General features: G+C 41.3%; 1 protein-coding gene and 1 long non-coding RNA gene across 13 annotated transcripts; both read right to left on the bottom strand.

The window, feature by feature from the left end:
* Window positions 1-3,741: 3,741 nt before the first annotated feature.
* On the bottom strand, window positions 3,742-24,085 carry LOC127010032 (alpha-amylase-like). The gene is made up of 14 exons (XM_050883748.1): window positions 24,007-24,085; window positions 22,926-23,091; window positions 18,347-18,498; window positions 17,532-17,689; window positions 17,132-17,310; window positions 16,520-16,658; window positions 15,840-16,024; window positions 14,720-14,929; window positions 13,679-13,817; window positions 12,959-13,117; window positions 11,717-11,851; window positions 11,194-11,425; window positions 5,806-5,926; window positions 3,742-4,294 (listed from the first exon to the last, which is right to left on the bottom strand). The coding sequence occupies exons 1-14, from the start codon at window positions 24,012-24,014 to the stop codon at window positions 4,166-4,168; spliced, it is 2,112 nt and encodes a 703-aa protein (XP_050739705.1). The 5' UTR covers window positions 24,015-24,085; the 3' UTR covers window positions 3,742-4,165.
* Window positions 5,933-11,176, bottom strand: LOC127010034 (uncharacterized). 12 transcript variants are annotated; one of them, XR_007762791.1, is made up of 4 exons: window positions 10,435-11,176; window positions 8,332-10,288; window positions 6,801-7,564; window positions 5,933-6,486 (listed from the first exon to the last, which is right to left on the bottom strand). It is a non-coding gene; the product is annotated as an uncharacterized LOC127010034 (long non-coding RNA). The 12 variants fall into 12 exon arrangements; XR_007762798.1 differs by lacking the exon at window positions 5,933-6,486 and having other exon boundaries at window positions 6,599-7,564; window positions 8,332-10,017; window positions 10,435-10,492; window positions 10,633-11,176; XR_007762796.1 differs by lacking the exon at window positions 5,933-6,486 and having other exon boundaries at window positions 6,599-7,564; window positions 8,332-10,153; window positions 10,435-10,492; window positions 10,633-11,176.
* Window positions 24,086-24,779: the final 694 nt, after the last annotated feature.

The following is a 24,779-nucleotide window of genomic DNA, read 5'->3' on the forward strand; positions in this document are numbered from 1 at the left end:
TTCGTTTTTTTTCATTAATTTTGCCATTTTTTCGTTTATTTTTCATTAACTTTGCCATTTTTTCGTTTTTTTCATTAATTTTGCCATTTTTTCGTTTATTTTTCATTAACTTTGCCTTTTTTTCGTTTTTTTCATTAACTTTGCCATTTTTTCGTTTTTTTCATTAACTTTGCCATTTTTTCGTTTTTTTCATTAACTTTGCCATTTTTTCGTTTTTTTCATTAATTTTGCCATTTTTTCGTTTTTTTTCATTAATTTTGCCATTTTTTCGTTTTTTTCTGTATGTTTTGGGTGTGTGGAGAGGGGGGGAGGGGGAGGGAGTCTCTGTGTGTAATTCACCACGGCCTGATCACGTGTTGGACTCGTAATCGCCAGCAGGTACCCTCCCGACATGAGTAGGCGCTCTTTATCGTCGATCTCTGGGTACTTCCACTCTGCCAGCGTTGCCAAATTATCGTACTCATCGCATTGTATTGTCGTAGTTTCTGACCAATGACCATAGCAAAAGAGCACATAGAAACATCAATAAATAGGAGTTTTAACGTTAACTTCAATTTTCTATCGTCATTTGTGTAGGTACGAGAGTTTGAGGCTTAAAAAGGATGAATACAATGTGGTGAATACGATAATCTGGCAACCCTGCACTCTGCCAGGACCCCGCACACCGAAGTCACTTATACCAAGTCAAGTCATACACAGCCTTGTTGGAGGAGACACGGCAGAGGCGCGGCTTATGCGTGACGCTGCTTGGTGCCAAACTAGGGAATGTAGAAACTGGGATTTTGAGAGAGACGAAGAAAGGCGGACTAATTTAAATCAATCACCACAACGTTCCCCCGTCACACCCCACACCGCCGTTCGTAGGCATTGGAATTACAGTCACGCATAGCACAATAAAAAGGCATATTTTTTCCTCGGTGGCTTGCCTGAACGCTCGGTGAAAGAAGGCAAGTATGTACATCGAAAGTGCACACACGGCCGCAATTTTAGTCACCCCTGAACTGGCGGGTATTTGGATTCATGTGACGTCACGCCGCTGCTCCGCCCCAAACCGCCCCTTCTCGTATCAGTCACAGTTTTGAAGGCAGAGTGAGTTGACTTGGTATAAGTGACTTTACTCACACGCCACACACCAAATCCCCGTTGTTCAAGGTGAGATAGTAGCCACTCCTAGTCAACGGAAAGAATCTGGCCTGAGCCGTCTCGAGCCGCCGTGTGTGTGTGTGTGTGTGTGTGTGTGTCATCGTTATTTCCGGTTAATTATTATTTGTTTGGGTCGTGGAAGATTGGAGGATGTGCAAACACACTCCATATCATTAGAAGAATATAAATAGAATGATAGATAGATAGATAAATAGATAGAGAGATAGATAGAGAGAGAGATAAATAGATAGATAGATAGACTGATAGATAGATAGATAGATAGACAAATAGATAGATAGATAGATAAATAGATAAACTGATAGATAGATAGATAGGTAGATAGATAGATAGACTGATAGACAGACAGACTGATAGATAGAAAAAGAAGAAAAAAGAAGAAGAAGAAGAGGAAGAAAAAGAAGAAGAAAAAGAAGAAGAAGAAGAAGATAAGGGAGATATACACCGCTTCCACTAACAACAAAAATAATAAGAAAAAAAAAAAAATTACCTCCTCCTGATTTTCTTTAATGATCTCCACAACAACCTTTCCTTCCTTCCCTCCAACCCTCCTTTCCCTCCCTCCTTCCCTCCCCTTCCCTCCTTCCCTCCATCCCTACTTTCCCTCCCCTTCCCTCCCCTTCCCTCCCCTTCCCTTCCATCCCTCCCTCCCTCCTTCCCTTCCCTTCCTTCCCTCCATCCCTCCCTCCCTCCTTCCCTTCTCTCCCTCCCCTTCCCTCCCCTTCCCTTTCCTTCTCTTCCTTCCCTCCTTCACTTAACCTCTCAAGAAGCAAACACGGCCAGAAACAAACACACACACACACACACACACACACACACACACTATACACACCCTCATTATTTCTACCTGCTTGCCTAATTAACTCCCTGATTGCCGTGCTCAGTAATTACTTGCCCCGGTAAGCACACACACACACACACACACACACACACACACACACACACACACAAACAAACAAACACATACACTAAACTACCATCATTTAGTAGTGTTTCATTTTCGGTATATTGATAAAACTTAGAAATGTATTGATAAGAACATTTTTTTTTCTACCTCGTTATCTCTCCTTAACTATCTTCCTCTTTTTCTCATTTTTTTCCATCTCAAACTATTTTTTTTCCTCACCAATTAGAAAGGACATGTTTTTCTATCTCGTTATCTCTCCTTAACTATCTTTCTCTTTTTCTCATTTTTTCATTCTCAAACTATTTTTTTTCCTCACCAATTAGAAAGAACGTTTTTCTATCTCGTTATCTCTCCTTAACTATCTTTCTCTTTTTCTCATTTTTTTCATTCTCAAACTATTTTTTTTCGCCCGTGACCACTTTTCATATATTTTCCTCTTTTTCGACTTTTTTCTCTCTTTTCACCTTTCCTGGCTTCCTCTTTTCCACTTTTCTTTCCCTCCTCTTATCTTTCTTTTCCTTCTCAAACTATTTTTTTTTCCTCACCAATATGTCCGTCGTGAACCCTTTTCATATATTTTCCTCTTTTTCGACTTTTTCTCTCTTTTCACCTTTCCTGGCTTCCTCTTTTCCACTTTTCTTTCCCTCCTCTTATCTTTCTTTTCCTTCTCAAACTAATTTTTTTCCGCCTCACCAATATGTCCGTCGTGAACCCTTTTCAAATATTTTCCTCTTTTTCAACTACTTTCTCTCTTCTCATCTTTCCTCTTTTCCACTTTTCATTCCCTCCTTTTATTGACCTCTCTTTTCTCCCTCTCACTTTTCCAATCCACACATTTTTTTTCTCTCAGGTAAGCGCACACACACACACACACACACACACACACACACATTAAACTAGCATCATTAAGTAGTTTTTCATTTTTTTTATTTAAGGTATATTGATAAAACTTCTGACGTTGATGTACCTATTGTTGTTGTTGTTGTTGTTGTTGTTGTTGTTGTTAATGGGGGGGTAGTGGTGGTGGTGGTGGTGGTTGTCGTGGTACATTCAGCACGCCATAACCATTCCGTCGTTTTGTCGTCCTATTAAAAACGTTCCTTCCCCCATTACCACCTTTTCACACCTGCCATCAACCCATTAAGGCCAGGTAAGCGGTCGTCCAGGTGTGTTATGGGAGGCTGTTCACCTGTCTTTATTAACACTAGATTTTTATTAGTAGGATCGATATTAACATTTTTTTTCTTCGGGTTTTTTTTTCTCTTTTTTTTTTTCATTCTAATGTAAAAGAAAGAAAGAATGGCAATCGTAGGAGAGGAATATCATAAAAGAAAGCTTGGTATTATTATTGGGTGAAGATGAGTACGCGTTGCATCGGCGTTCATATCCGTCTCTTGTTGGACCTTTTTCAGTCCTCTCTCTCTCTCTCTCTCTCTCTCTCTCTCTCTCTCTCTCTCTCTCTCTCTCTCTCTCTCTCTCTCTCTCTCTCCTGTTCTATTTATGTTTTATTTCCTGTTTGTTTGTTTTATTGGTGCTAATGTTGTTTTTATGTTTGGAAGAATATGGGTTGAGTTATAGGCCTATGTACACACACACACACACACACACACACACACACACACACACACACACACACACACACACACACACACAAGGTCAATTAAAACACTTCCTTTTGTTTTTACTCTGCATTAATTTGTTTATGAATATTAAAAAAAAAATGCAAATATATGAGAAGAGGAGGAGGAGGAGGAGGAGGAATCAAGGAGAGGATTGAAGAGGAAGAGGAAAGAAGAAAGAAGGAGAAGAACCAAGGAAGAAAATCATGTTACACAAAGAAAAGACAATGAAACGAAAAAAGAAAACGTGGAAAAAGAAGAAAAAAAACACAAGAAGAAAGAAAGAAAGAGAAAAAAAGAAGAAAAGAAAAAAAAATAAGGAATATTTTCACTGCGTTATTGCAATTTCTCTAATAAAGGAAGAGAAGACAAGAAGAAGAAAACAACTAAACAAAGAAAACAAACAAGACAACAAGACTAACAGAGAAGAGGAAAAAGAGCATTCGAGGAACGTCTGGAAAAAGACACCTTAGCAGACTTATGGAAAGGACTTGATGGTGCAGGAGGAGGCGGAGTACTCGAAGACATTGACGAACCCACAGCGCCCCATGTGGTTATTACTGGTGTAGGGTTTAACTCCACCTGCGTCACCTGAGCACGTAGACACCTGTGGACGTAGGAAGGACAGGTAAGAGAGGTGATAGAAGTAGTGATGGCTGTTGAACGTGAGGAGTATGAAGAAAAGATAATGAAGACAGGGTAGAGGAAGAGGAAGAGGAAAAGATGAAAAGGAAAACAGAGATGGAAGAAGAAAAGATGATTATGAGGAGACGGAAAGAGGTGGAGAAGGAAAATATGGAGAGGAAAGAGGTAGAGGAAAAGATGATGAAGAAGGGGAGGAAGAGAAAGGGGAAAAAGGAGATGAAAAGGAAAACAGAGGTGGAAGAAAAAAAAGATGATTAGGAAGAGAAAAAAAAAGGTAGAGAAGGAAAATATGAAGAGGAAGAAGGAGAGGATGGGATAAACAGGAAGAACAGACACCAAGAGGAAGAGGAGGAGGAAAAGAAAGAGGAGGAAGAGGAGGAGAAATAGAAAGGTGAGTGATTGTTAAGAGGCGAAGGGATAGATTGTGTTAAAATGAAGTTGTAATAATTGTAATAGCAGTTTGAGATGAGGTTATATTTGGGGTAAAGAAAGATTAGCTAGTTGTTATTGATGCTGTAGTAATAATAATAATGTGAAGTTATGATTACGAGGAAAAGAAATTAAAAGGAAAAAGTTAATAAATAGGTAAAGAGGAAGAGGAAGAAGAGGAAGAAGTTATGACCCCTCTTTCGGCCACCTCTTTGGATTCTTTTTTAGGAGCAGCGAGTAGCGGGCTTTTTTTTATTATTGTTTCCTTTTTTTGTGCCCTTGAGCTGTCTCCTTTGTTGTAAAAAAAAAAAAGTAAATTGGGGAGATTATGAAAAGAGTGGAAAGAAAGGAAGAATGGAATAGGCAAAGAATAAACAAGAGAAATAAAGAGGAAAGATGAAATGAAGGGAAGAATAGATGAAAGTTTAATCAATCCATCTATTTATCTATCCATCTATCTTTCTATTTATCTATCTATTTCTATTTTGTTATTGATGTTGTAGTAGTGATAATAATAGTGTGAAGTGATGATTGGGAGGAAAGGAAAGTGAAAGGAAAAAGTTAATAGGTAAAGAGGAAGAGGAAGAAGAGGAAGAAGTAAATTGGGGAGATTATGAAAAGGAAGAATGGAATAGGAAAAGAATAAACAAGAGAAATAAAGAGGAAAGATGAAAAGAAGGGAAGAATAGATGAAAGTTTAATCTATCCATCTATCTATCTATCTATCTATCTTACCTAATAGCAGTGTGAGAGAAGGTGATGATTGGAGTAAAAAAGATTAGCTAGTTGTTATTGATGTTATAGTAGTCATAATAGTATGAAATGATGATTAGGAGGAAAAGAAAGTTAAAAGAAAAGATTAAGACATAGATAAAGAGAAATAGGAAGAAGTAAATTGGGGAGATTATGAAAAGGAAGAATGGAATAGAAAAAAAATGGACAAGAGAAATAAAAAGGAAAGATGAAAAGAAAGGAAGAATAGATGAAAGTTTAATCTATCCATCTACCTATCTATCTATCTATCTGTCTATTTATCTATCTCACCTGGGTCACGTCACTCTCCCACCCATCTCCGTTGCTCAGGTAGGCCTTAATCTCGAACCATCCGTTCTCTGTCTGGTCGCAATCCATAACCATATCGACCATCCAGTAGTGCTCGCCGTACCTATTAAGGGGAGGGGTAGGGAGATTATACATACATACATACATACATACATACATACATTTATACTTACATACATACACACTCACACAGGTAGATATGTTAGTTTTGTTTCTGTTTTGTTTTTTTCTTATTTTTGTGTGAGTGAATCTGGTTTTTTTTTTTTCTCTCTTTTTTCTCCATCTTCTTATTGTGTATTTTTTCCTTATATTGTTTGTTTCAATGTAGTTTTTTTTTTCTCTATTCATTTTGGTTTCTTTCTATCTCAGTAAATCTATCCATCTTTTTTCTTTTCTTTTTTTAGTATTTTGGATGTTCTTTATCTTAGTTTCGTTTGACTCTTCGTGTTTGTATCAGTACTAATATATATCTGTTTATCTTTTAAGCATTTCAATATTCTTTAACTTTTTTTTTTATCTACGTGCAAATTCATCTATTTTTTTCTGTTTCTCAGCACAATTATCTAACTTTCTCTTTATGTAACTGCAAATATTTACCTGCATCTGTTATTTTCGTCTATATCATTCTCGGTTTTCTTATAATTTTCAACATTCCATCTTTCCCTTAAATATCCCTACATTTCTCCATCACATCATCCTTCCATCACTAATTTTCGTCTACCATTCTTGTTTCATCATTTTCATCTTTCAATCTTCCTTTCTAGTCCAATCTACGTCTATTTTTCCCTTATATGCATCTCAACTCTTTTATTTCTACCTTAAATATCCTTACATTTCTCTATTCTATCTTCCTTCCATCACTAATTTTCGTCTACCATTCTTGTTTTATAATTTTCAACGTTCCATCTTTCTCTCTATTCCAATCTACGTCTATTTTTCCTTTTCCCTTATATGGATCTGAACTCTTTTATTTCTACCTTAAATATCCCTACATTTCTCTATTCTATCATCCTTCCATCACTAATTTTCGTCTACCATTCTTGTTTTATAATTTTCAACGTTCCAACTTTCTCTCTAGTCCAATCTACGTCTATTTTTCTTTTTCCCTCACATGCATCTCAACTCTTTATTTTACGTCTACGTTAAATATTTCTGCATTCCTCTCTTATACCATTCATCACTTGTTTTCTTCGTCTCATCGTCTGTCGTTCTCTCCTGGGTATTATTTTCACCGTTTGACCGTTCAGTTTATATCAAGTCACGTTTGTTTGCATTTTGATTGTTTGTTGAGTCGTACTTTAACCAGGCCAGCGATCCCAGATTGTCGTACTCGAAGCATCATATTTACCGGTTTCTGCCCCATAACTACTGCCAAGAAACAGCAATAATTGACCATTTTAACGTTAACCATATACCAAGGCAGTTAGTGGGGTGGAGGGGACAGTTTTGGGGTTGGAAATCAGTAAACATTTAAGGGTTAGTACGAGAATCTGGCAAGGTTGGACCAGGCCTGCATCGCTCTACTACGGGCATTTCCACTTCCATCGCTCCTGAATTGACAATATTACGTTATTTCATAGTGGCACCCTCCTTGCATTCTTGGGATTCTGTTTGTTCTTTTCCTTCCTTGCTTTCCTGATATCCTGTTCATTTGCACACAGGCTAACATTCCTTCTTCTACGGACATATCCACTTCCATCAGTCTTGCATTCCTCAGACTCCGTTATTTTCAAGTGTATAACTTCCTTGCATTCTTGAGATTCTGTTTCTTTCTTTCCTGTCCTTGCTTTCCTGATATCCTGTTCATTTGCACACAGGCCAACATTCCTTCTTCTACGGACATATCCACTTCCATCAGTCTTGCATTCCTCAGACTCCGTTATTTTCAAGTGTATAACTTCCCTACATTCTTGAGATTCTGTTTCTTTCTTTCCTGTCCTTGCTTTCCTGATATCCTGTTCCTTTGCATACAGTCTAACATTCCTCTACTACGGACATTCCACTTCCATAAGTCTTGCATTCCTCAGACTCCGTTATTTTCAAGTGTATACCTTCCTTGCATTCCTGATGTTATGTTTCTTTCTCTTCCTTGTTTTCCTGATATTCTGTTCATTTGCACACAGCCTAACATTCCTCTACTCCAGACATCCACTTCCATCGTTCCTGAATTACCAAGACTCCGTTATTTTCAAGTGTATACCTTCCTTGCATTCTTGATATCATGTTTTTTCTTTTCCTTCCTTGTTTTCCTGAAATTCTGTTCATTTACACACAGCCTAACATTCCTCTACTGCGGACATATCCACTTCCATAAGTCTTGCATTCCTCAGACTCCGTTATTTTCAAGTGTATACCTTCCTTGCATTCTTGATATCATGTTTTTTCTTTTCCTTCCTTGTTTTCCTGAAATTCTGTTCATTTACACACAGCCTAACATTCCTCTACTGCGGACATATCCACTTCCATAAGTCTTGCATTCCTCAGACTCCGTTATTTTCAAGTGTATACCTTCCTTGCATTCTTGATATCATGTTTTATCTTTCTTTTCCTTGTTTTCCTGATATCCTGTTCCTTTGCACACAGCCTAACATTCCTCTACTACGGACATATCCACTTCCATAAGTCTTGCATTCCTCAGACTCCGTTATTTTCAAGTGTATACCTTCCTTGCATTCTTGATATCATGTTTGTTCTTTCTCTTCCTTGTTTTCCTGATATTCTGTTCATTTGCACACAGCCTAACATTCCTCTACTACGGACATATCCACTTCCATAAGTCTTGCATTCCTCAGACTCCGTTATTTTCAAGTGTATACCTTCCTTGCATTCTTGATATCATGTTTGTTCTTTCTCTTCCTTGTTTTCCTGATATTCTGTTCATTTGCACACAGCCTAACATTCCTCTACTGCGGACATATCCACTTCCATAAGTCTTGCATTCTTCAGACTCCGTTATTTTCAAGTGTATACCTTCCTTGCATTCTTGATATCATGTTTGTTCTTTCTCTTCCTTGTTTTCCTGATATTCTGTTCATTTGCATACAGCCTAACATTCCTCTACTCCAGACATCCACTTCCATCCTTCCTGAATTACCAAGACTACGTTATTTTCAAGTGTCCCTTCCCTTCATTCCTGATATTATCCTTCTTTCCATGCGACAGCTTAGCCTCACCCCTTTTTATAAGCCTTTAAATCTCATCAGTTGTTGGAAAAGGGTTCAAGGCTTCTTTTCTATGCTTAAAACCTTCGGAAGGGAATTCAACACCTTATCGTTACGTGACAAATGGCGTGTTGACAGGATAATAATTCAGCTTGTAGACTAAAAGGGAATTGAACACCTTATACAGTGCAGTTAGGTGACAAATGCGATGTTAATAGGATCGAATTAAACTTGTAGTCGTGAAGGGAATTGAACACCTTATACAATGCAAATGGGTGAAAAATACCATGTTAATAGGATCGAAATAAGCTTTCAGTCGTGTAGGGAATTGAACACCTTATTGTAATTACGCCACAAATCCCATATATGTAGGATTAGACTTAGCTTGCAACCGTGAACGGGGATCAGACACCTTATACAATGCAAATAGCTGACAAATCCCGTGCTTATAGGATCGGATGTAGCCTTGAAGGGCATCGAACACCATTTTCCTATGCAGTGGAGTTTGAGGTCACGTCTCTCCTGACCTTCAAATATCGCCTTCAGGACTTCATTGCTATGCTGGAAGTGCAGGGAAGTGGTCCCGAGGTGTTCCCCAAGGCATTCAGTAACGACACGCACCGTTTTTATAAGGAAGATGAATAGTGGAGTCCTGTCTTGTGTGTGAGTGAGTGTCTCTGTGTGTGTGTGTGTGTGTGTGTGTGTGTGTATGTGAGTCCTTGTCAAACACAGCATCACTTGAATACCTGACTGTGTACTTCGCCATGTGATATACAGATGACTACTCTTTATATCTGTGCTTGTGTATGTGTGTGTGTGTGTGTGTGTGTGTGTGTGTGTGTGTGTGTGTGTGTGTGTTTGTGTTACGTAAGAGCCGTGTGACTGACGTGAGCGTGTGTGGAATTTCTATCAAGACACAGTTAAAAAAAAAAAAAAGCAAGTAGAAAGAAAGGAAAAAATTGTTCCTCCTTTTTTTTCTCTTCTCCTTCACTTATATCTCTTTTTCCTCCTCTTTTTCCTCCTCTTTTTCCTCCTCTTCCTCTTCATCTTCTTTTTTTCTCCACCTTTTCTTTTTCCTCTCTTCCTCCTCCTCCTCATCATCATCATCATCATCATCCTCTTTTCTTCCTTTTTTTTCTCATCTCCTACTCTTATACTTCTTTTTCCTCCTCTTTTCCCTCCTCTTTTTCCTCCTCTTCCTCTTCATCTTCTTTTTTTCTCCACCTTTTCTTTTTCCTCTCTTCCTCCTCCTCCTCATCATCATCCTCTCTTCTTCCTTTTTTTCTCTTCTCCTACACTTATATCTCTTTTTCCTCCTCTTTTTCCTCCTCTTCCTCTTCATCTTCTTTTTTTCTCCACCTTTTCCTTTTCCTCTCTTCCTCCTCCTCTTCCTCATTATCATCATCATCCTCTTTTCTTCCTTTTTTTTCCTCATCTCCTACTCTTATACCTCTTTTTCCTCCTCTTTTTCCTCCTCTTCATCTTCATCTTCTCTCTTTCTCCACCTCCTTTTCCTTTTCCTCTCTTCCTCCTCCTCCTCATCATCATCATCATCCTCTTTTCTTCCTTGTTTCTCTTCTCCTATTCTTATACCTCTTTTTCCTCCTCTTTTTCCTCCTCTTCCTCTTCATCTTCTTTTTTTCTCCACCTTTTCCTTTTCCTCTCTTCCTCCTCCTCTTCCTCATCATCATCATCATCCTCTTTTCTTCCTTTTTTTTCTCATCTCCTACTCTTATACTTCTTTTTCCTACTCTTTTTCCTCCTCTTCCTCTTCATCTTCTCTTTTTCCACCTCCTTTTCCTTTTCCTCTCTTCCTCCTCCTCTTCCTCATTATCATCTTCCTTTTTTCTTTCCTTTTCTCTTCTTCTGTTCTTATACTCCTTCTCTTTTTCCTCCTCTTCCTCTTCATCTTCTCTCTTTCTCCACCTCCTTTTCCTTTTCCTCTCTTCCTCCTCCTCTTCCTCATCATCATCCTCTTTTCTTCCTTTTTTTCTCTTCTTCTGTTCTTATACTCCTCCTCTTTTTCCTCCTCTTCCTCTTCATCTTCTCTTTTTCCACCTCCTTTTCTTTTTCCTCTCTTTCTCATCATCATCTTCCTTTTTTCTTTCCTTTTCTCTTCTTCTGTTCTTATAACTCTTTCTCCTCCTCCTCCTCCTCTTCATCCTTTCCTCCTCCTCCTCCTCCTTCTCATCCTCATACCCTTACTCACGTGTTCAAATCCTGATGGCCACTCGCTCCTGAATCGCTCGTGGTCCAGGCCATGGGGGTACCGGAGGCTGCAGTCCCCAAGTAGGTGCCCTGGGAGGCTTGGGGACCGTACCAGTCGAGCTTCGTGTCCCCAGCCCTCCAAGCGTCGTACTTAGCATAGTGATCCTCCGCCCCGAGACTGTTCGTTTCGATGTCTATTGCGCATGCGTCAGTCTCGGCGTTTTCAGTACAACCTGGTAGAAGTAGTAGTAGTAGTAGTAGTAGTAGTAGTAGTAGTAGTAGTAGTAGTAATAACGATGCCAGATTGTCGTATCAACTTCCGGCCCCAAAATCTGTCTCCTGGTCCCAAATAACTAGATTCATTTATATTTAGCGTTAAAATAGTTAATTCCTGATGTTTCTTGGCAATAGTTAGGCGTCAAAAAGCGGTAAATACTATGCTCTGAGTACGATAATCTAGCAACGTTGAGTAGTAGTAGTAGTAGTAGTAGTAGTAGTAGTAGTAGTAGTGGCGGTTATCTCACCTGGCCTGTGCTCGGAGTCAATCCCACCGCGCACGAAGAGGTCTTGTCCCACGCTCGTCTGCTTGTGCACGAAGACGACGGTTCTGGCCTGGCCGGTGACTGGAGGCTGCGTGGGGCCGGGCGTGGTGGTGAGGGCTGAGAGTAAGGAAGGGAGAGGAGTGGAAAAGTTAGGTTAGGTTAGGAAGAGAAGGGAGGTTAGGTTACGAAGGTGCTCGATAAACAGTTCCTATATCTTGTAGTGGGTGGTATTACTAGTGAGGGCTGAGAGGGAGGAAGGGAGAGGAGTGGATAGGTTAGGTTAGGTTAGGAAGAGAAGGGAGGTTAGGTTAGGTTAGGTTAGGTTAGGTTAGGTTAGGTTAGGTTAGGTTAGGAAGAGAAGGGAGGTTAGGTTAGGTTAGGTTAGGTTAGGTTAGGTTAGGAAGAGAAGGGAGGTTAGGTTACGAAGGCGCTCGATAAACAATTCCTATATCTTGTAGTGCGTGCTACTTCATGCATTCTACTTTTGGGAAGGCGGTGGCTGAGTGGTTAGCGGCATGTCTTCCATGATACGAGTTCGAATCCGCCGCTAACCACCTGGGATTTTTCAGTAACCGCCGAGTGGCCTAAGACTACCCACATGCTGTCCTGAAGACCACCATCAACCCGGACTCTAGAAGCTGTGCAAGGGAAATCAAGAATGAGCTCCGGGGGCCAGCATGAGCCAATAATAATAGCGCCACTATAAACAATTGTCTGCGCCATGACGGGCACGGGCGGAGCATCAGGCCTCTATAGAAGAAAAGACTACCGGCGCTATAAGCCACATGTAAAAAAATAAAAAGTTCAGGGAAGGAAGAATAAAACGCTGCGGTGATCTGACAGCAACCGATATTTGTTTTTTTATACAGTATGATTGTATGAACTGCTAATGACCTCATATCCTACGCATTTACACATATACGCATACATGGATCAACAGTACACACACACACACACACATACACACACACACACAGACATAGGTTTACATAGGACAATACTACACACATTGAGGTTTACATAGATCAATACTTCATACGTAACATACACACACATAAACATTAACGTACACAAACCAACATCACATACACACACACACACACACACACACACATATATACAGGTTTACATAGGTCAATACCACACACGTACACACACATACACATTAACGTACACAAAAAAACACATACAAACACACACACACACACACTCACACAGACTTACATGGGTCAATCGTGGGTCCAGAACCGTCACAGCCCACGCAGATGGCAAAGATGGGGTCCTCACTGTTGTTGATGGTGATTTGGGCAGTGCCGTCACCGTTCACTGTCACCATCTGGGAGCAACCACTGATGAGCTCACAGTAGGTCCCCGCGGGCAGGCCTAAGATGGTGAGAAAGAGAGGACATAGAGAAAATAGAAGAGGATGAAAGGGAGAGTTAGAAAGGAAGGTTGGAATAAGAATGGAGAATAGAAAGGAGGAGGAAGAGAAGAAGAGAGATTGGAAAGATAGGAAGGGAGGTTGAAAGGAAGAAAAATAGAAGATAGAGGAAGATACAGAGAGGTAGAGAAGGAAGGAAGGTTGAAAGAAAGAAAGATAGAGAAGATAAAGAGGAAGATACAGAGAGGTAGAGAAAGGTAGAGAGGAAGGAAGGAAGGAAAGTTGAAAGAAAGAAAGATAGAAAAGATAAAGAGGAAGGAATAGAGAGGTAGATAAAAGGTAGAGGAAGGAAGGAAGAAAAGTTGAAGGAAAGAAAGATAGAAAAGATAAAGAGGAAGGAATAGAGAGGTAGATAAAAGGTAGAGGAAGGAAGGAAGGAAAGTTGAAGGAAAGAAAGATAAAAAAAGATAAAAAGTAGAGAGGTACAGAGAGGTAGATAAAAGGTAGATAGGAAGGAAGAAAGAAAGATAGAGAAGATAAAGGGAAGAGCCTCATCTCCTCACCTGTCTGAAGGGTCATGTCGAAGGAGCCGTATTTTGACATAGCGAAGAATCCTTTGTTGCCGCGGGAGAAAGCCACGTTATCGCCAACCTGGTACCAGTTCTCGATCGATGTTCCCGCCACGGCGTTCCTGAATTGCACCTGCGGACGGGAATGGGTAGGAATGGGTTAGAGTGAACTGGAATGCCTTGGAATGGGTTTGCTGTGGATAGGAATGGCGTTGGAGGGAATAGGAATGGGTTAGGGTTAATTGGAATGCATTGGAATGGGTTTGCTGTGGACAGGAATGGCGTTGGAGGGAATAGGAATGGGTTAGGGTTAATTGGAATGGTTTGGAATGGGTTTGCTGTGGACAGGAATGGCGTTGGAGGGAGTAGGAATGGGTTAGGGTGAACTGGAATGCTTTGGAAAGGGTTTGCTGGTGACGAGAATGGGGTTGGAATGACTTGGAATGGATTAAAGTGAACAGGAATGCCTTGGAATGGGTTTGCTGGGGACAGGAATGGGGCTGGAATGCCTAGGAATGGGTTAAAGTGAGCAGGAATGCCTTGGAATGGGTTTGCTGGTGACGAGAATGGGGTTGGAATGACTAGGAATGGGTTAAAGTGAGCAGGAATGCCTTGGAATGGGTTTGCAAGTGACGAGAATGGGGTTGGAATGACTAGGAATGGGTTAAAGTGAGCAGGAATGCCTTGGAATGGGTTTGCAAGTGACGAGAATCGGGTTGGAATGACTAGGAATGGGTTAAAGTGAGCAGGAATGCCTTGGAATGGGTTTGCTGTGGACAGGAATGGGGCTGGAATGACTAGGAATGGGTTAAAGTGAGCAGGAATGCCTTGGAATGGGTTTGCTGGTGACGAGAATGGGGTTGGAATGCCTAGGAATGGGTTAAAGTGAGCAGGAATGCCTTGGAATGGGTTTGCTGGGGACAGGAATGGGGCTGGAATGCCTAGGAATGGGTTAAAGTGAGCAGGAATGAGTTGGAATGGGTTTGCTTGAGAATCATCACTACCACCACCACCACCACCACCATCAACACCCACCATCTTCGTAATCGGGTTCCAGCGATGCTCACACACCCAGCCGCCGCCGCAAGACCCGTCGGCGTTGATGGTAACACTGTCCGTGGAGCCGCCGTTTGAGCTCCCTGGCGGCCCTTGATCAGAGTTGTCGAAGTAGTAGCTGCTCATGACCCTCGCGAAGCCGTAGTCGTGGGCTAGCATGAACGACACGCCCATCTTGTACTCCTTCGGCTATTGGGAGAAAAGGGATTGAGAGAATGAGAGAAAAGAGAGAGAAAGGAGAGAAAGAAAATGTCACTGGGCTGAAGATGTGAAGCGTGATAAAGATGGGAGGGAAGGAGGAAACAGAGGAGGAGAGAGAGGTGAAGATGAGGAGGGAAGGAAGGCTAAATGAAGTGTGTGTGTGTTTGGGGTTTTAGGATATGGGAGAAGGGATTGGCTACTTCTTGGGGTATTAGGAAGAGAGAATGGGGTTTAGGATGTGAAGGAAGAAGGGATTGGCTACTTCTTGGGGTATTAGGAAGAGAGAATGGGGTTTAGAATGTGAAGGAAGAAGGGATTGGCTACTTCTTGGGGTATTAGGAAGAGAGAATGGGGTTTAGGATGTGAAGGAAGAAGGGATTGGCTACTTCTTGGGGTATTAGGAAGAGAGGATGGGGTTTAGAATGTGAAGGAAGAAGGGATTGGCTACTTCTTGGGGTATTAGGAAGAGAGAATGGGGTTTAGGATGTGAAGGAAGAAGGGATTGGCTACCTCTTTGTTTATTAGGAAGAGAGAATGGGGTTTAGGATGTGAAGGAAGAAGGGATTGGCTACTTCTTGGGGTATTAGGAAGAGAGAATGAGGTTTAGGATGTGAAGGAAGAAGGGATTGGCTACTTCTTGGGGTATTAGGAAGAGAGAATGGGGTTTAGGATGTGAAGGGAGAAGGGATTGGCTACTTCGTGGGGTATTAGGAAGAGAGAATGGGGTTTAGGATGTGAAGGAAGAAGGGATTGGCTCCTTCTTGGGTATTAGGAAGAGAGAATGAGGCTTTAAGATATTGCTGAAGAGAAATGAAGAAGGAATTGGCTACTTCTTCTTCCCCTTCTTCTCCCCCATTCACCCCCCATTCCCCACTTCTTCCCCATCCCTTCCCCTTACCGATTGATGGGTGAGAACGTCCCCAGCGCCGCCATGTCCTCTCTGGTTGTCATGGTTATCAACGAACACGAGGGCCTTGTCGGACGGCGCCATTCCCCACCCAGGGTCATAAACGCCTCCAAGCTGGTCGAAGGCGTTGATTCCCCATGCGATCTTCTTGCAGAACCTGAACTCCGTGGTACGCCCTGAAGGAGAGGAGGAGGAGGAGGAGGAGATGATGAGAACGAGGAGAATAGTGGATTTGTAGAAGAGGAGGAAGAGGAGTAAAAGGTTAGTGGATTAGCAGAAGAGGAGGAAGAGGAGGAGATGAAGAAGAGGAGGAGGTTATTGAATTAGTAGAAGAAGAGGAAGAGGAGGAGATGAAGAGAAGAAGAGAGAGGTTAGTGGGTGAGGAGATGAGTTAAGTGCGATTGAAAAGAAAAGGAAGACTGGGAGAAATAAGGAAAATGAGAAGTATATAGAAGGAGGAGGAGGAGGAGGAGGAGGAGATGATGAGAAGAAGAGAGAAGTTAGTGGGTGAGAAAATGAGTTAAGTTAAAAAGTGCGATTGAGCAGAAAAGGAAGACTGGGAGAAATAAGGAAAATGAGAAGTAGAAGAAAGAGGAGGAGATGGAGGAGGAGATGAAGAGATTAAATGAGACTATTGAAAGGGGAACTTATACAAAAAGACGAGCACTCACCCACACTGAAATACTCGTTCACTGTGATTGGTTCGCCACCCTGGTCGATAACCTCGTGGAAGAAGAACGGTCGAGTGCCAGCCGGGAACCCTGCATTGGTATTAAGGTCATTGGTCAGACCCTGGATGGCCTCAAGGTCCTGGAGAGAGAGAATGGGAAACGTGAAAGCTTGTAAAGAAAACGGAGAGAATGGGAAGTGTGTGGAATCAAAGAAAATGGGTTAGGAAATAGCTAAAGAGAATGGGAAGTGTGTTTGAGAGAGAATGAGAAGAGTATGTTATAGAAAACGGGATAGGAAATGGCATGCGAGAATGGGAAGGGTGTATAAGAGAGAATGGGAAGAGTGTGTCATAGAAAATGGGATGGGAGAGGGCTTGAGAGAATGGGAAGGATGTATGAGAGAGAGAATGGGAAGAGTGTGTAATAGAAAACGGTGTAGGAAAGGGCTTGAAAGAATGGGAAGGGTGTTTGAGAGAGAATGGGATACGTGAGAGACTGAACAGAAAACGGAGTGGATGGGAAGTGTGTAGAATCAAAGAAAATGGGTTACTATTACAACTACTAGCCTCCTCCTCTTCCTCCTCCTCCTCCTCCTCCTCCATCTCCTCTTACCCCGGGCCACATGTGCTTAGCGGCGTCGACCCTGAAGCCCATGACGCCGATGTTGATGAGATCGTTGTAGTAGTCGGCGACCTTCTGCCTCACGTAGTCCGACCCGCCGTAGAGGTCGGTCAACCCCACCAGGTAACAGTTACGCACTTCGTCCACATTGCTATAGTCATTGATTTGGCCTGTAGAAGTGGCAGAAGGAGGAGGAGGAGTTAGTGGTGGTGGTGGTGGTTGAGATTGAGTTAGCGTTAGATTGTGATGGGTTGGTTAGTGGTTGGGGCTGTTAGTGGTGGTGTTAGTTGTGTTAGTGTTTGTTTGTTAGTTTTATGCGCTTGGTTGTGGTAATGAAAATACTTGTTAGCTGCTTCTTTCTCCTCCTCCTCCTCCTCCTCCTCCTCCTCACCGTTGGACGAGGGGCACATATCCCTTGGCGTGAAGTCCGAGCTGGAGAAGGGCACGCCGGGGAAGTCCAGGTTATCGGCATTGAAGGAGCTGCCGCCCGACCCCGTCCCAGACCGCCCCAGGCCCGTCATGTGGTTGACTACTGCGTCTACCACGATCCTGAAGGGGGCGGTGAAGAAGGGGGTGAAGGGGGAGGTATTGGTGATGGGTGAAGATGGGGAGAGGGGGGGGAGGTGGTGGGTGAAGATTGAGGGGGGGAGGGGGAAGGTGGTGGGTGAAGATGGGGGGGGAGGGGGGGTCTTTTCCTAATATTATAGTTTTATTCCTAATGTTTTGCTCCTTCTATTTCTCCTCCTTGTATTATTTCTCTTGTCTGTATCCACTTTTCATTCCTGCTTTGTTCTTCTAATCTTCCTCTTCACTATTTCTGTCTCCTTGTATTATTTCTCTTTTCTGTATCCACTTTTTATTCCTGCTTTGTTGTTCTAATCTTCCTCTTCACTATTTCTGTCTCCTTGTATTATTTCTCTTTTCTGTATCCACTTTTTATTCCTGCTTTGGTCTTCTAATCTTTTTCTTCACTATTTCTGTCTCCTTTATCGTCTTCTCGTTTCGTCTAGTTCTTTTTCTTATCCTCTTTAGCTGTTTTTTCTTTACACTTTCCTCTTAAAAAACGTCTCTAACCATGCATACATTTCTTCCTTATGATCATTCCTTCTGGACATTTTCCTCTTAAACTCATCTTCATCATACACCCCCCAATAAACTCATATATATTCATCATGCATCCCTCCCCGTCCCTTTTCCCCTCCTCACCTCACCCCCACGGCATTGCACCGCTGGGTCATGTCGATAAACTCCTGTCTGGTGCCGGAACGAGACTCAATCAGGTAGGAGACTGGTTGGTAACGCTGCCACCACGGGTACCCACTCTCACCGATGACGGCGTGCTCCATGGGCGGGGATACCTGTGAAGGGAGGGAAGGGTGAGGTGTGTTGCTTGTTGCCTTGTGTTTGTGTATCTGAAGAAGGGATTTAGTGTTTGTTTATGTATTGAAAGACCTGAAGAAGGGATTGTTTGAAGATCTGAAGAAGGGATTTAGTCGTTGTTTTTGTGTTTGAAGATCTGAAGAAGGATTTTAGTGTTTGTTTTTGGTGTTTGAAGGCCTGAAGAAGAGATTTAGTCGTTGGTATTGTGTTTGAAGATCTTAAGAAGGGATTGTTTGAAGGCCTGAAGAAGGGATTTAGTCGTTGTTTTTGTGTTCGAAGATCTTAAGAAGGGATTGTTTGAAGATCTGAAGAAGGGATTTAGTGTTTGTTTTTGTGTTTGAAGATCTGAAGAAGGGATTTGGTGTTTGGTTTTGTGTTTGAAGATCTTAAGAAGGGATTGTTTGAAGATCTGAAGAAGGGATTTAGTCGTTGTTTTTGTGTTCGAAGATCTTAAGAAGGGATTGTTTGAAGATCTGAAGAAGGGATTTAGTGTTTGTTTTTGTGTTTGAAGATCTGAAGAAGGGATTTAGTCGTTGTTTTTGTGTTCGAAGATCTTAAGAAGGGATTTAGTCGTTGTTTTTGTGTTCGAAGATCTTAAGAAGGGATTGTTTGAAGATCTGAAGAAGGGATTTAGTCGTTGTTTTTGTGTTCGAAGATCTTAAGAAGGGATTTAGTCGTTGTTTTTGTGTTCGAAGATCTTAAGAAGGGATTTAGTCGTTGTTTTTGTGTTCGAAGATCTTAAGAAGGGATTTAGTCGTTGTTTTTGTGTTCGAAGATCTTAAGAAGGGATTTAGTCGTTGTTTTTGTGTTCGAAGATCTTAAGAAGGGATTTAGTCGTTGTTTTTGTGTTCGAAGATCTTAAGAAGGGATTCTTTGAAGATCTGAAGAAGGGATTTAGTCGTTGTTTTTGTGTTCGAAGATCTTAAGAAGGGATTGTTTGAAGATCTGAAGAAGGGATTTAGTCGTTGTTTTTGTGTTTGAAGATCTGAAGAAGAGATTTAGTCGTTGTTTTTGTGTTCGAAGATCTTAAGAAGGGATTGTTTGAAGATCTGAAGAAGGGATTTAGTCGTTGTTTTTGTGTTTGAAGATCTGAAGAAGAGATTTAGTCGTTGTTTTTGTGTTCGAAGATCTTAAGAAGGGATTGTTTGAAGATCTGAAGAAGGGATTTAGTCGTTGTTTTTGTGTTTGAAGATCTGAAGAAGAGATTTAGTCGTTGTTTTTGTGTTTGAAAATCTGAAGAAGAGATTTAGTCGTTGTTTTTGTGTTTGAAAATCTGAAGAAGAGATTTAGTCGTTGTTTTTGTGTTCGGAGATCTTAAGAAGGGATTGTTTGAAGATCTGAAGAAGGGATTTAGTCGTTGTTTTTGTGTTTGAAGATCTGAAGAAGGGATTTAGTCGTTGTTTTTGTGTTTGAAGATCTGAAGAAGGATTTTAGTGTTTGTTTTTTGTGTTTGAAGGCCTGAAGAAGGGATTTAGTCGTTGTTTTTTTGTTTGAAGATCTGAAGAAGGGATTGTTTGAAGATCTGAAGAAGGGATTTAGTGTTTGTTTTTGTGTTTGAAGATCTGAAGAAGGGATTTAGTGTTTGTTTTTGTGTTTGAAGATCTGAAGAAGGGATTTAGTGTTTGTTTTTGTGTTTGAAGATCTGAAGAAGGGATTTAGTCGTTGTTTTTGTGTTTGAAGATCTGAAGAAGGGATTTAGTGTTTGTTTTTGTGTTTGAAGATCTGAAGAAGAGATTTAGTCGTTGTTTTTTTGTTTGAAGATCTTAAGAAGGGATTGTTTGAAGATCTGAAGAAGGGATTTAGTGTTTGTTTTTGTGTTTGAAGATCTGAAGAAGAGATTTAGTCGTTGTTTTTGTGTTTGAAGATCTGAAGAAGAGATTTAGTCGTTGTTTTTGTGTTCGAAGATCTGAAGAAGAGATTTAGTCGTTGTTTTTGTGTTCGAAGATCTGAAGAAGGGATTGTTTGAAGATCTGAAGAAGAGATTTAGTCGTTGTTTTTGTGTTCGAAGATCTGAAGAAGGGATTGTTTGAAGATCTGAAGAAGAGATTTAGTCGTTGTTTTTGTGTTTGAAGATCTGAAGAAGAGATTTAGTCGTTGTTTTTGTGTTCGAAGATCTGAAGAAGGGATTGTTTGAAGATCTGAAGAAGAGATTTAGTCGTTGTTTTTGTGTTTGAAGATCTGAAGAAGAGATTTAGTCGTTGTTTTTGTGTTCGAAGATCTTAAGAAGGGATTGTTTGAAGATCTGAAGAAGAGATTTAGTCGTTGTTTTTGTGTTTGAAGATCTGAAGAAGAGATTTAGTCGTTGTTTTTGTGTTCGAAGATCTGAAGAAGAGATTTAGTCGTTGTTTTTGTGTTCGAAGATCTGAAGAAGAGATTTAGTCGTTGTTTTTGTGTTCGAAGATCTGAAGAAGGGATTTAGTCGTTGTTTTTGTGTTTGAAGATCTGAAGAAGAGATTTAGTCGTTGTTTTTGTGTTTGAAGATCTTAAGAAGGGATTGTTTGAAGATCTGAAGAAGGGATTTAGTCGTTGGTTTTGTGTTTGAAGATCTGAAGAAGGGATTTAGTCGTTGTTTTTGTGTTTGAAGATCTGAAGAAGGGATTTAGTCGTTGGTTTTGTGTTTGAAGATCTGAAGAAGAGATTTAGTCGTTGTTTTTGTGTTTGAAGATCTGAAGAAGAGATTTAGTCGTTGTTTTTGTGTTTGAAGATCTGAAGAAGGGATTTAGTCTTTGTTTTTTGTGTTTGGGTACCTGAAGAAGGGATTTAGTCGTTGGTTTTGTGATCTGAAGAAGGGATTTAGTCGTTGGTTTTGTGTTTGAAGATCTGAAGAAGGGATTTAGTCTTTGTTTTTGTGTTTGAAGATTTGTTTCAAAGACTCCAGCTTTATGTGTATATTGATTTCCTGTTCGAATAAAGGGAGTCATCGCGAGTGGCCCAAGGCTGTCCTGAAGACCACCACAAATGAACTCCGGGAGGCAGGGTGAGCTAGGCAAGTCATCCTCTTCCAGTGTGTGTGTGTGTGTGTGTGTGTGTGTGTGTGTGTGTGTTTAAATCCTTTTCTGGATGTTCTGTGATCTTTCTCTCCTTCCTTTTCTCCTCTCTCTCTCTCTCTCTCTCTCTCTCTCTCTCTCTCTCTCTCTCTCTCTCTCTCTCTCTCTCTCTCTCTCTCTCTCTACTTATACCACTTGGAGTAGTTATAGGTAGGAAGGGACCTTGCATATATCGTATTTATTCCTACTTAGGTTCTGATTAAGTCTTTTGCAATCCAATGTTGTCGTTCCACAATACTACTCGTGAGCACTTGTGATTCATTCACCGTCTGCTTTCTCTGTCTTTAAAACTGTTAACTATTACATTTAAATCTCCAGCCGTATTTGTATCAACTGAGCAACTCTCAAATTCATCTCATTCATCCAGGTGAGGTGAGGGAGGGAGGGAGGGAGAAGGGTGAGGTGTGAATTTAATGTAAATGCATTTTTGTTTTCGGTGTAAGAATTACTATACTAAAACATAATATGACTGAGAGATATTAATCAACATTTATTTCTACTTGAAAGTAGGTTACACGGTCCCTGAAAGTCAAGGTCAAGACCAAGATTACCCAATGCCTATCAAACGTAGCATCCTCGTGTGATTAGTGCATGTCATGTTCGCACAGCAGCTGCGCGAAAGTCACCGCCCGAAGGTCTGGGTCCCGAGCAAAATCGTTCCCGTGAAATACAGGCTTTGAAGTGACCTTGGGATGGCTTCCGGGGCAGCATCCGTTTCCCTCTTTCCTTCTTGCTTCCCTTTTTGCTTGTTTTGTATTTTCCCTCTTCTCTCTCTCTCTCTCTCTCTCTCTCTCTCTCTCTCTCTCTCTCTCTCTCTCTCTCTCTCTCTCTCTCTCTCTTAAACAATATAGTAGTAGTAGTAGTAGTAGTAGTAGTAGTAGTAGTAGATGTGTGATCCCAGCATTAGTCTTTGTTTATGTGTTTGAAGATCTGAAGAAGGGATTTGGCACCGTTAAGGGTCATGGGAGTCACTGTAATTCCCTTCCCTTTCTTTATCTCTCGTTTCCTCTATTTTTCCTTCCCTCCTTCCCTCTTCCTCTAATCTCTCTTCTTTCTTTTCATTATTTCACTTTCTTTCCCTCTCCTCTTTCTCGTCTCTTCCTTCTTCCTTCCTTCCTGTTTCTCCCTTCTTCCTTCTCATCACATTACTTCATTTCCTTCCTCTCATTCTCGTTTCTTCCCCTCTCCTCTCCCTCTCCTCCTCCTGTATCTCATTCTCCCTTATCTCCTCTCTCTCTTATCTCCCTCACTCCTAAAACCATCTCTGGAACCCACAAAAGCGACTAAACCCCCCCAAAAAACATCAACCCACAAACACGAACTAACAACAGGTATACTAAAGGTGTTGGATCCCTCACCTGAACACCGCAGAAGCCATTGGGTCCCAGGAAGCGCTCACACTCCGCCGCTATGTCCGTCCACTTCCATTCAAAGAGGTGGACGATGGCTTGCTTACCATCACAGGAGGGAGAGTCGTATCCTTCAGCCGCCACCACCACCACCACCGCGGCCAGGGACAATAACCTACAGAAAAAGAAGAAGAAATGGTCAATCCAGCGCCATTGATAGGTTTTCAGATTTTGTAGGAAGGGAAAAATTTGACGTTAAGGGTCGATAGGAGTTTTTGTAGAGGCGGAACAGAGAATTAGTGGATTATTGACCATTTTTGTTGAAGAAGAAGAAGAAATGGTCAATCCAGCGCCAGTGTTAGATTTTCAGATTTTGTAGAAAGGGGAAAAATTATGATAGGAGTTTTTTGTAGAGGCGAAACAGAGAATTAGTGGATTATTAACCAGTTTTGTTGAAGAAGAAGAAGAAATGGCCAATCCAGCGCCAGTGTTAGATTTTCAGATTTTGTAGGAAGGGAAAAAATTGACGTTAAGGGTCGATAGGAGTTTTTGTGGAGGCGAAACAGAGAATTAGTGGATTATTGACCATTTTTGTTGTTGTTACTGGGAAAAAAAATGGAGAAAATGGGAAAGCTGTGGAAAAGAAAATGGGTTATAGAATGGAAAATAGGAAGAATGGGATGAGTGAATGATAGAAAATGGGTTATAGAAAGACTTGAAAGAAAACGGAGAGAATGGGAAGGGTGTATAGTCAAAGAAAATGGGTTACAGAATGGAAAATATGAAGAATGGGATGAGTGTATGATAGAAAATGGTTTATAGAAAGACTTGAAAGAAAACGGAGAGAATGAGGAGAGTGTTTAGTCAAAGAAAATGGACTTGGAGTTTGTTTAGGGAGGCGAAACGAAGAATTAGTAGAAATATTAACTTTATTTTGTTGTTGTTGTTGTTGTTGAAGGGAAAATTGTACTAAAGAGAAAAGAGAGGTTATTAATAGCGAAATTATTGAAGGTAGTGAATCGTAGTGAATCTTAACGTAAACACACACACACACACACACACACACACACACACACACACACACACACACCTGTTCATGGCGAGGTCTGCGAGGCTGCCACGTTGATGAGTCTTTCCTGTAGCTTATATACCTATGCATACTGACCCCCTTACCCTCCTCTCTTTATCTCTCTCCCTCACTCATTTCCCTCCCTTTCTGTTGCTTCCTCTCCCTCCGTACTCGCCCCCTCCTCCTCCTCCTCCTTCCCCTGCTTTCCCCTCTTCCTCCTCCTCCTCCTCCTCCTCTTCCTTCTGTCACATGCATTAGTTCCCATCAAAAGAAACCATTTCCACCCGTGACTCATCTTTTTAAACTTCCTCTAACCTTGCTGCGTTTACCTATCCTACTATCTATCTATCTATCTCACTCGCGCCTCCATGAAATACTGGTTAGGGTGCCCGGCTATTACTCCGCGGGCCCGGGTTCGAATCGCGGTCTGGGCAGTCGGCGTGCATCTCACCCACCTGTTCATCCTCCCTCTCGGGCTGATTGATAAATGGGTACCTGGGGAAACCTGGGGAAGGTAAACTGTGGGAACCCTACGTCCCGGGGGCATATTCCCAAAGTATGTACAGATATGCGCCTCCTACTCTTCAACAGGACAGGTTAGGTTAAGTTAGGTTAGGTTTGGTTGGAGTTAAGTAATTTTGAGTGGGAACGGCTGTACGGGTATGTGCCTCCTATACTCTTGAACAGGATAGGTTAGGTTAGGTTAGGTTAGGTTAGGTTAGGTTATGTAAGGTTTGGTTGGAGTTAAGTAATTTTGAGTGGGAACGGCTGTACGGATATGTGCCTCTTACTCT

This window comes from Eriocheir sinensis, chromosome 42 (assembly GCF_024679095.1).
Source record: "Eriocheir sinensis breed Jianghai 21 chromosome 42, ASM2467909v1, whole genome shotgun sequence".
NCBI classification, from domain to species: Eukaryota; Metazoa; Arthropoda; class Malacostraca; order Decapoda; family Varunidae; genus Eriocheir; species Eriocheir sinensis.

Bases quoted from the DNA above. Each gene is read 5' to 3' on its own strand.
- LOC127010032 (XM_050883748.1), bottom strand. The intron at 11,852-12,958 runs GTAAGTCTGTGT...CCTTACTCTCAG, and splicing joins TGGACCCACGATTGACCCAT to CCCTCACCACCACGCCCGGC. The intron at 4,295-5,805 runs GTGAGATAGATA...CTACGTCCACAG, and splicing joins GGGAGAGTGACGTGACCCAG to GTGTCTACGTGCTCAGGTGA.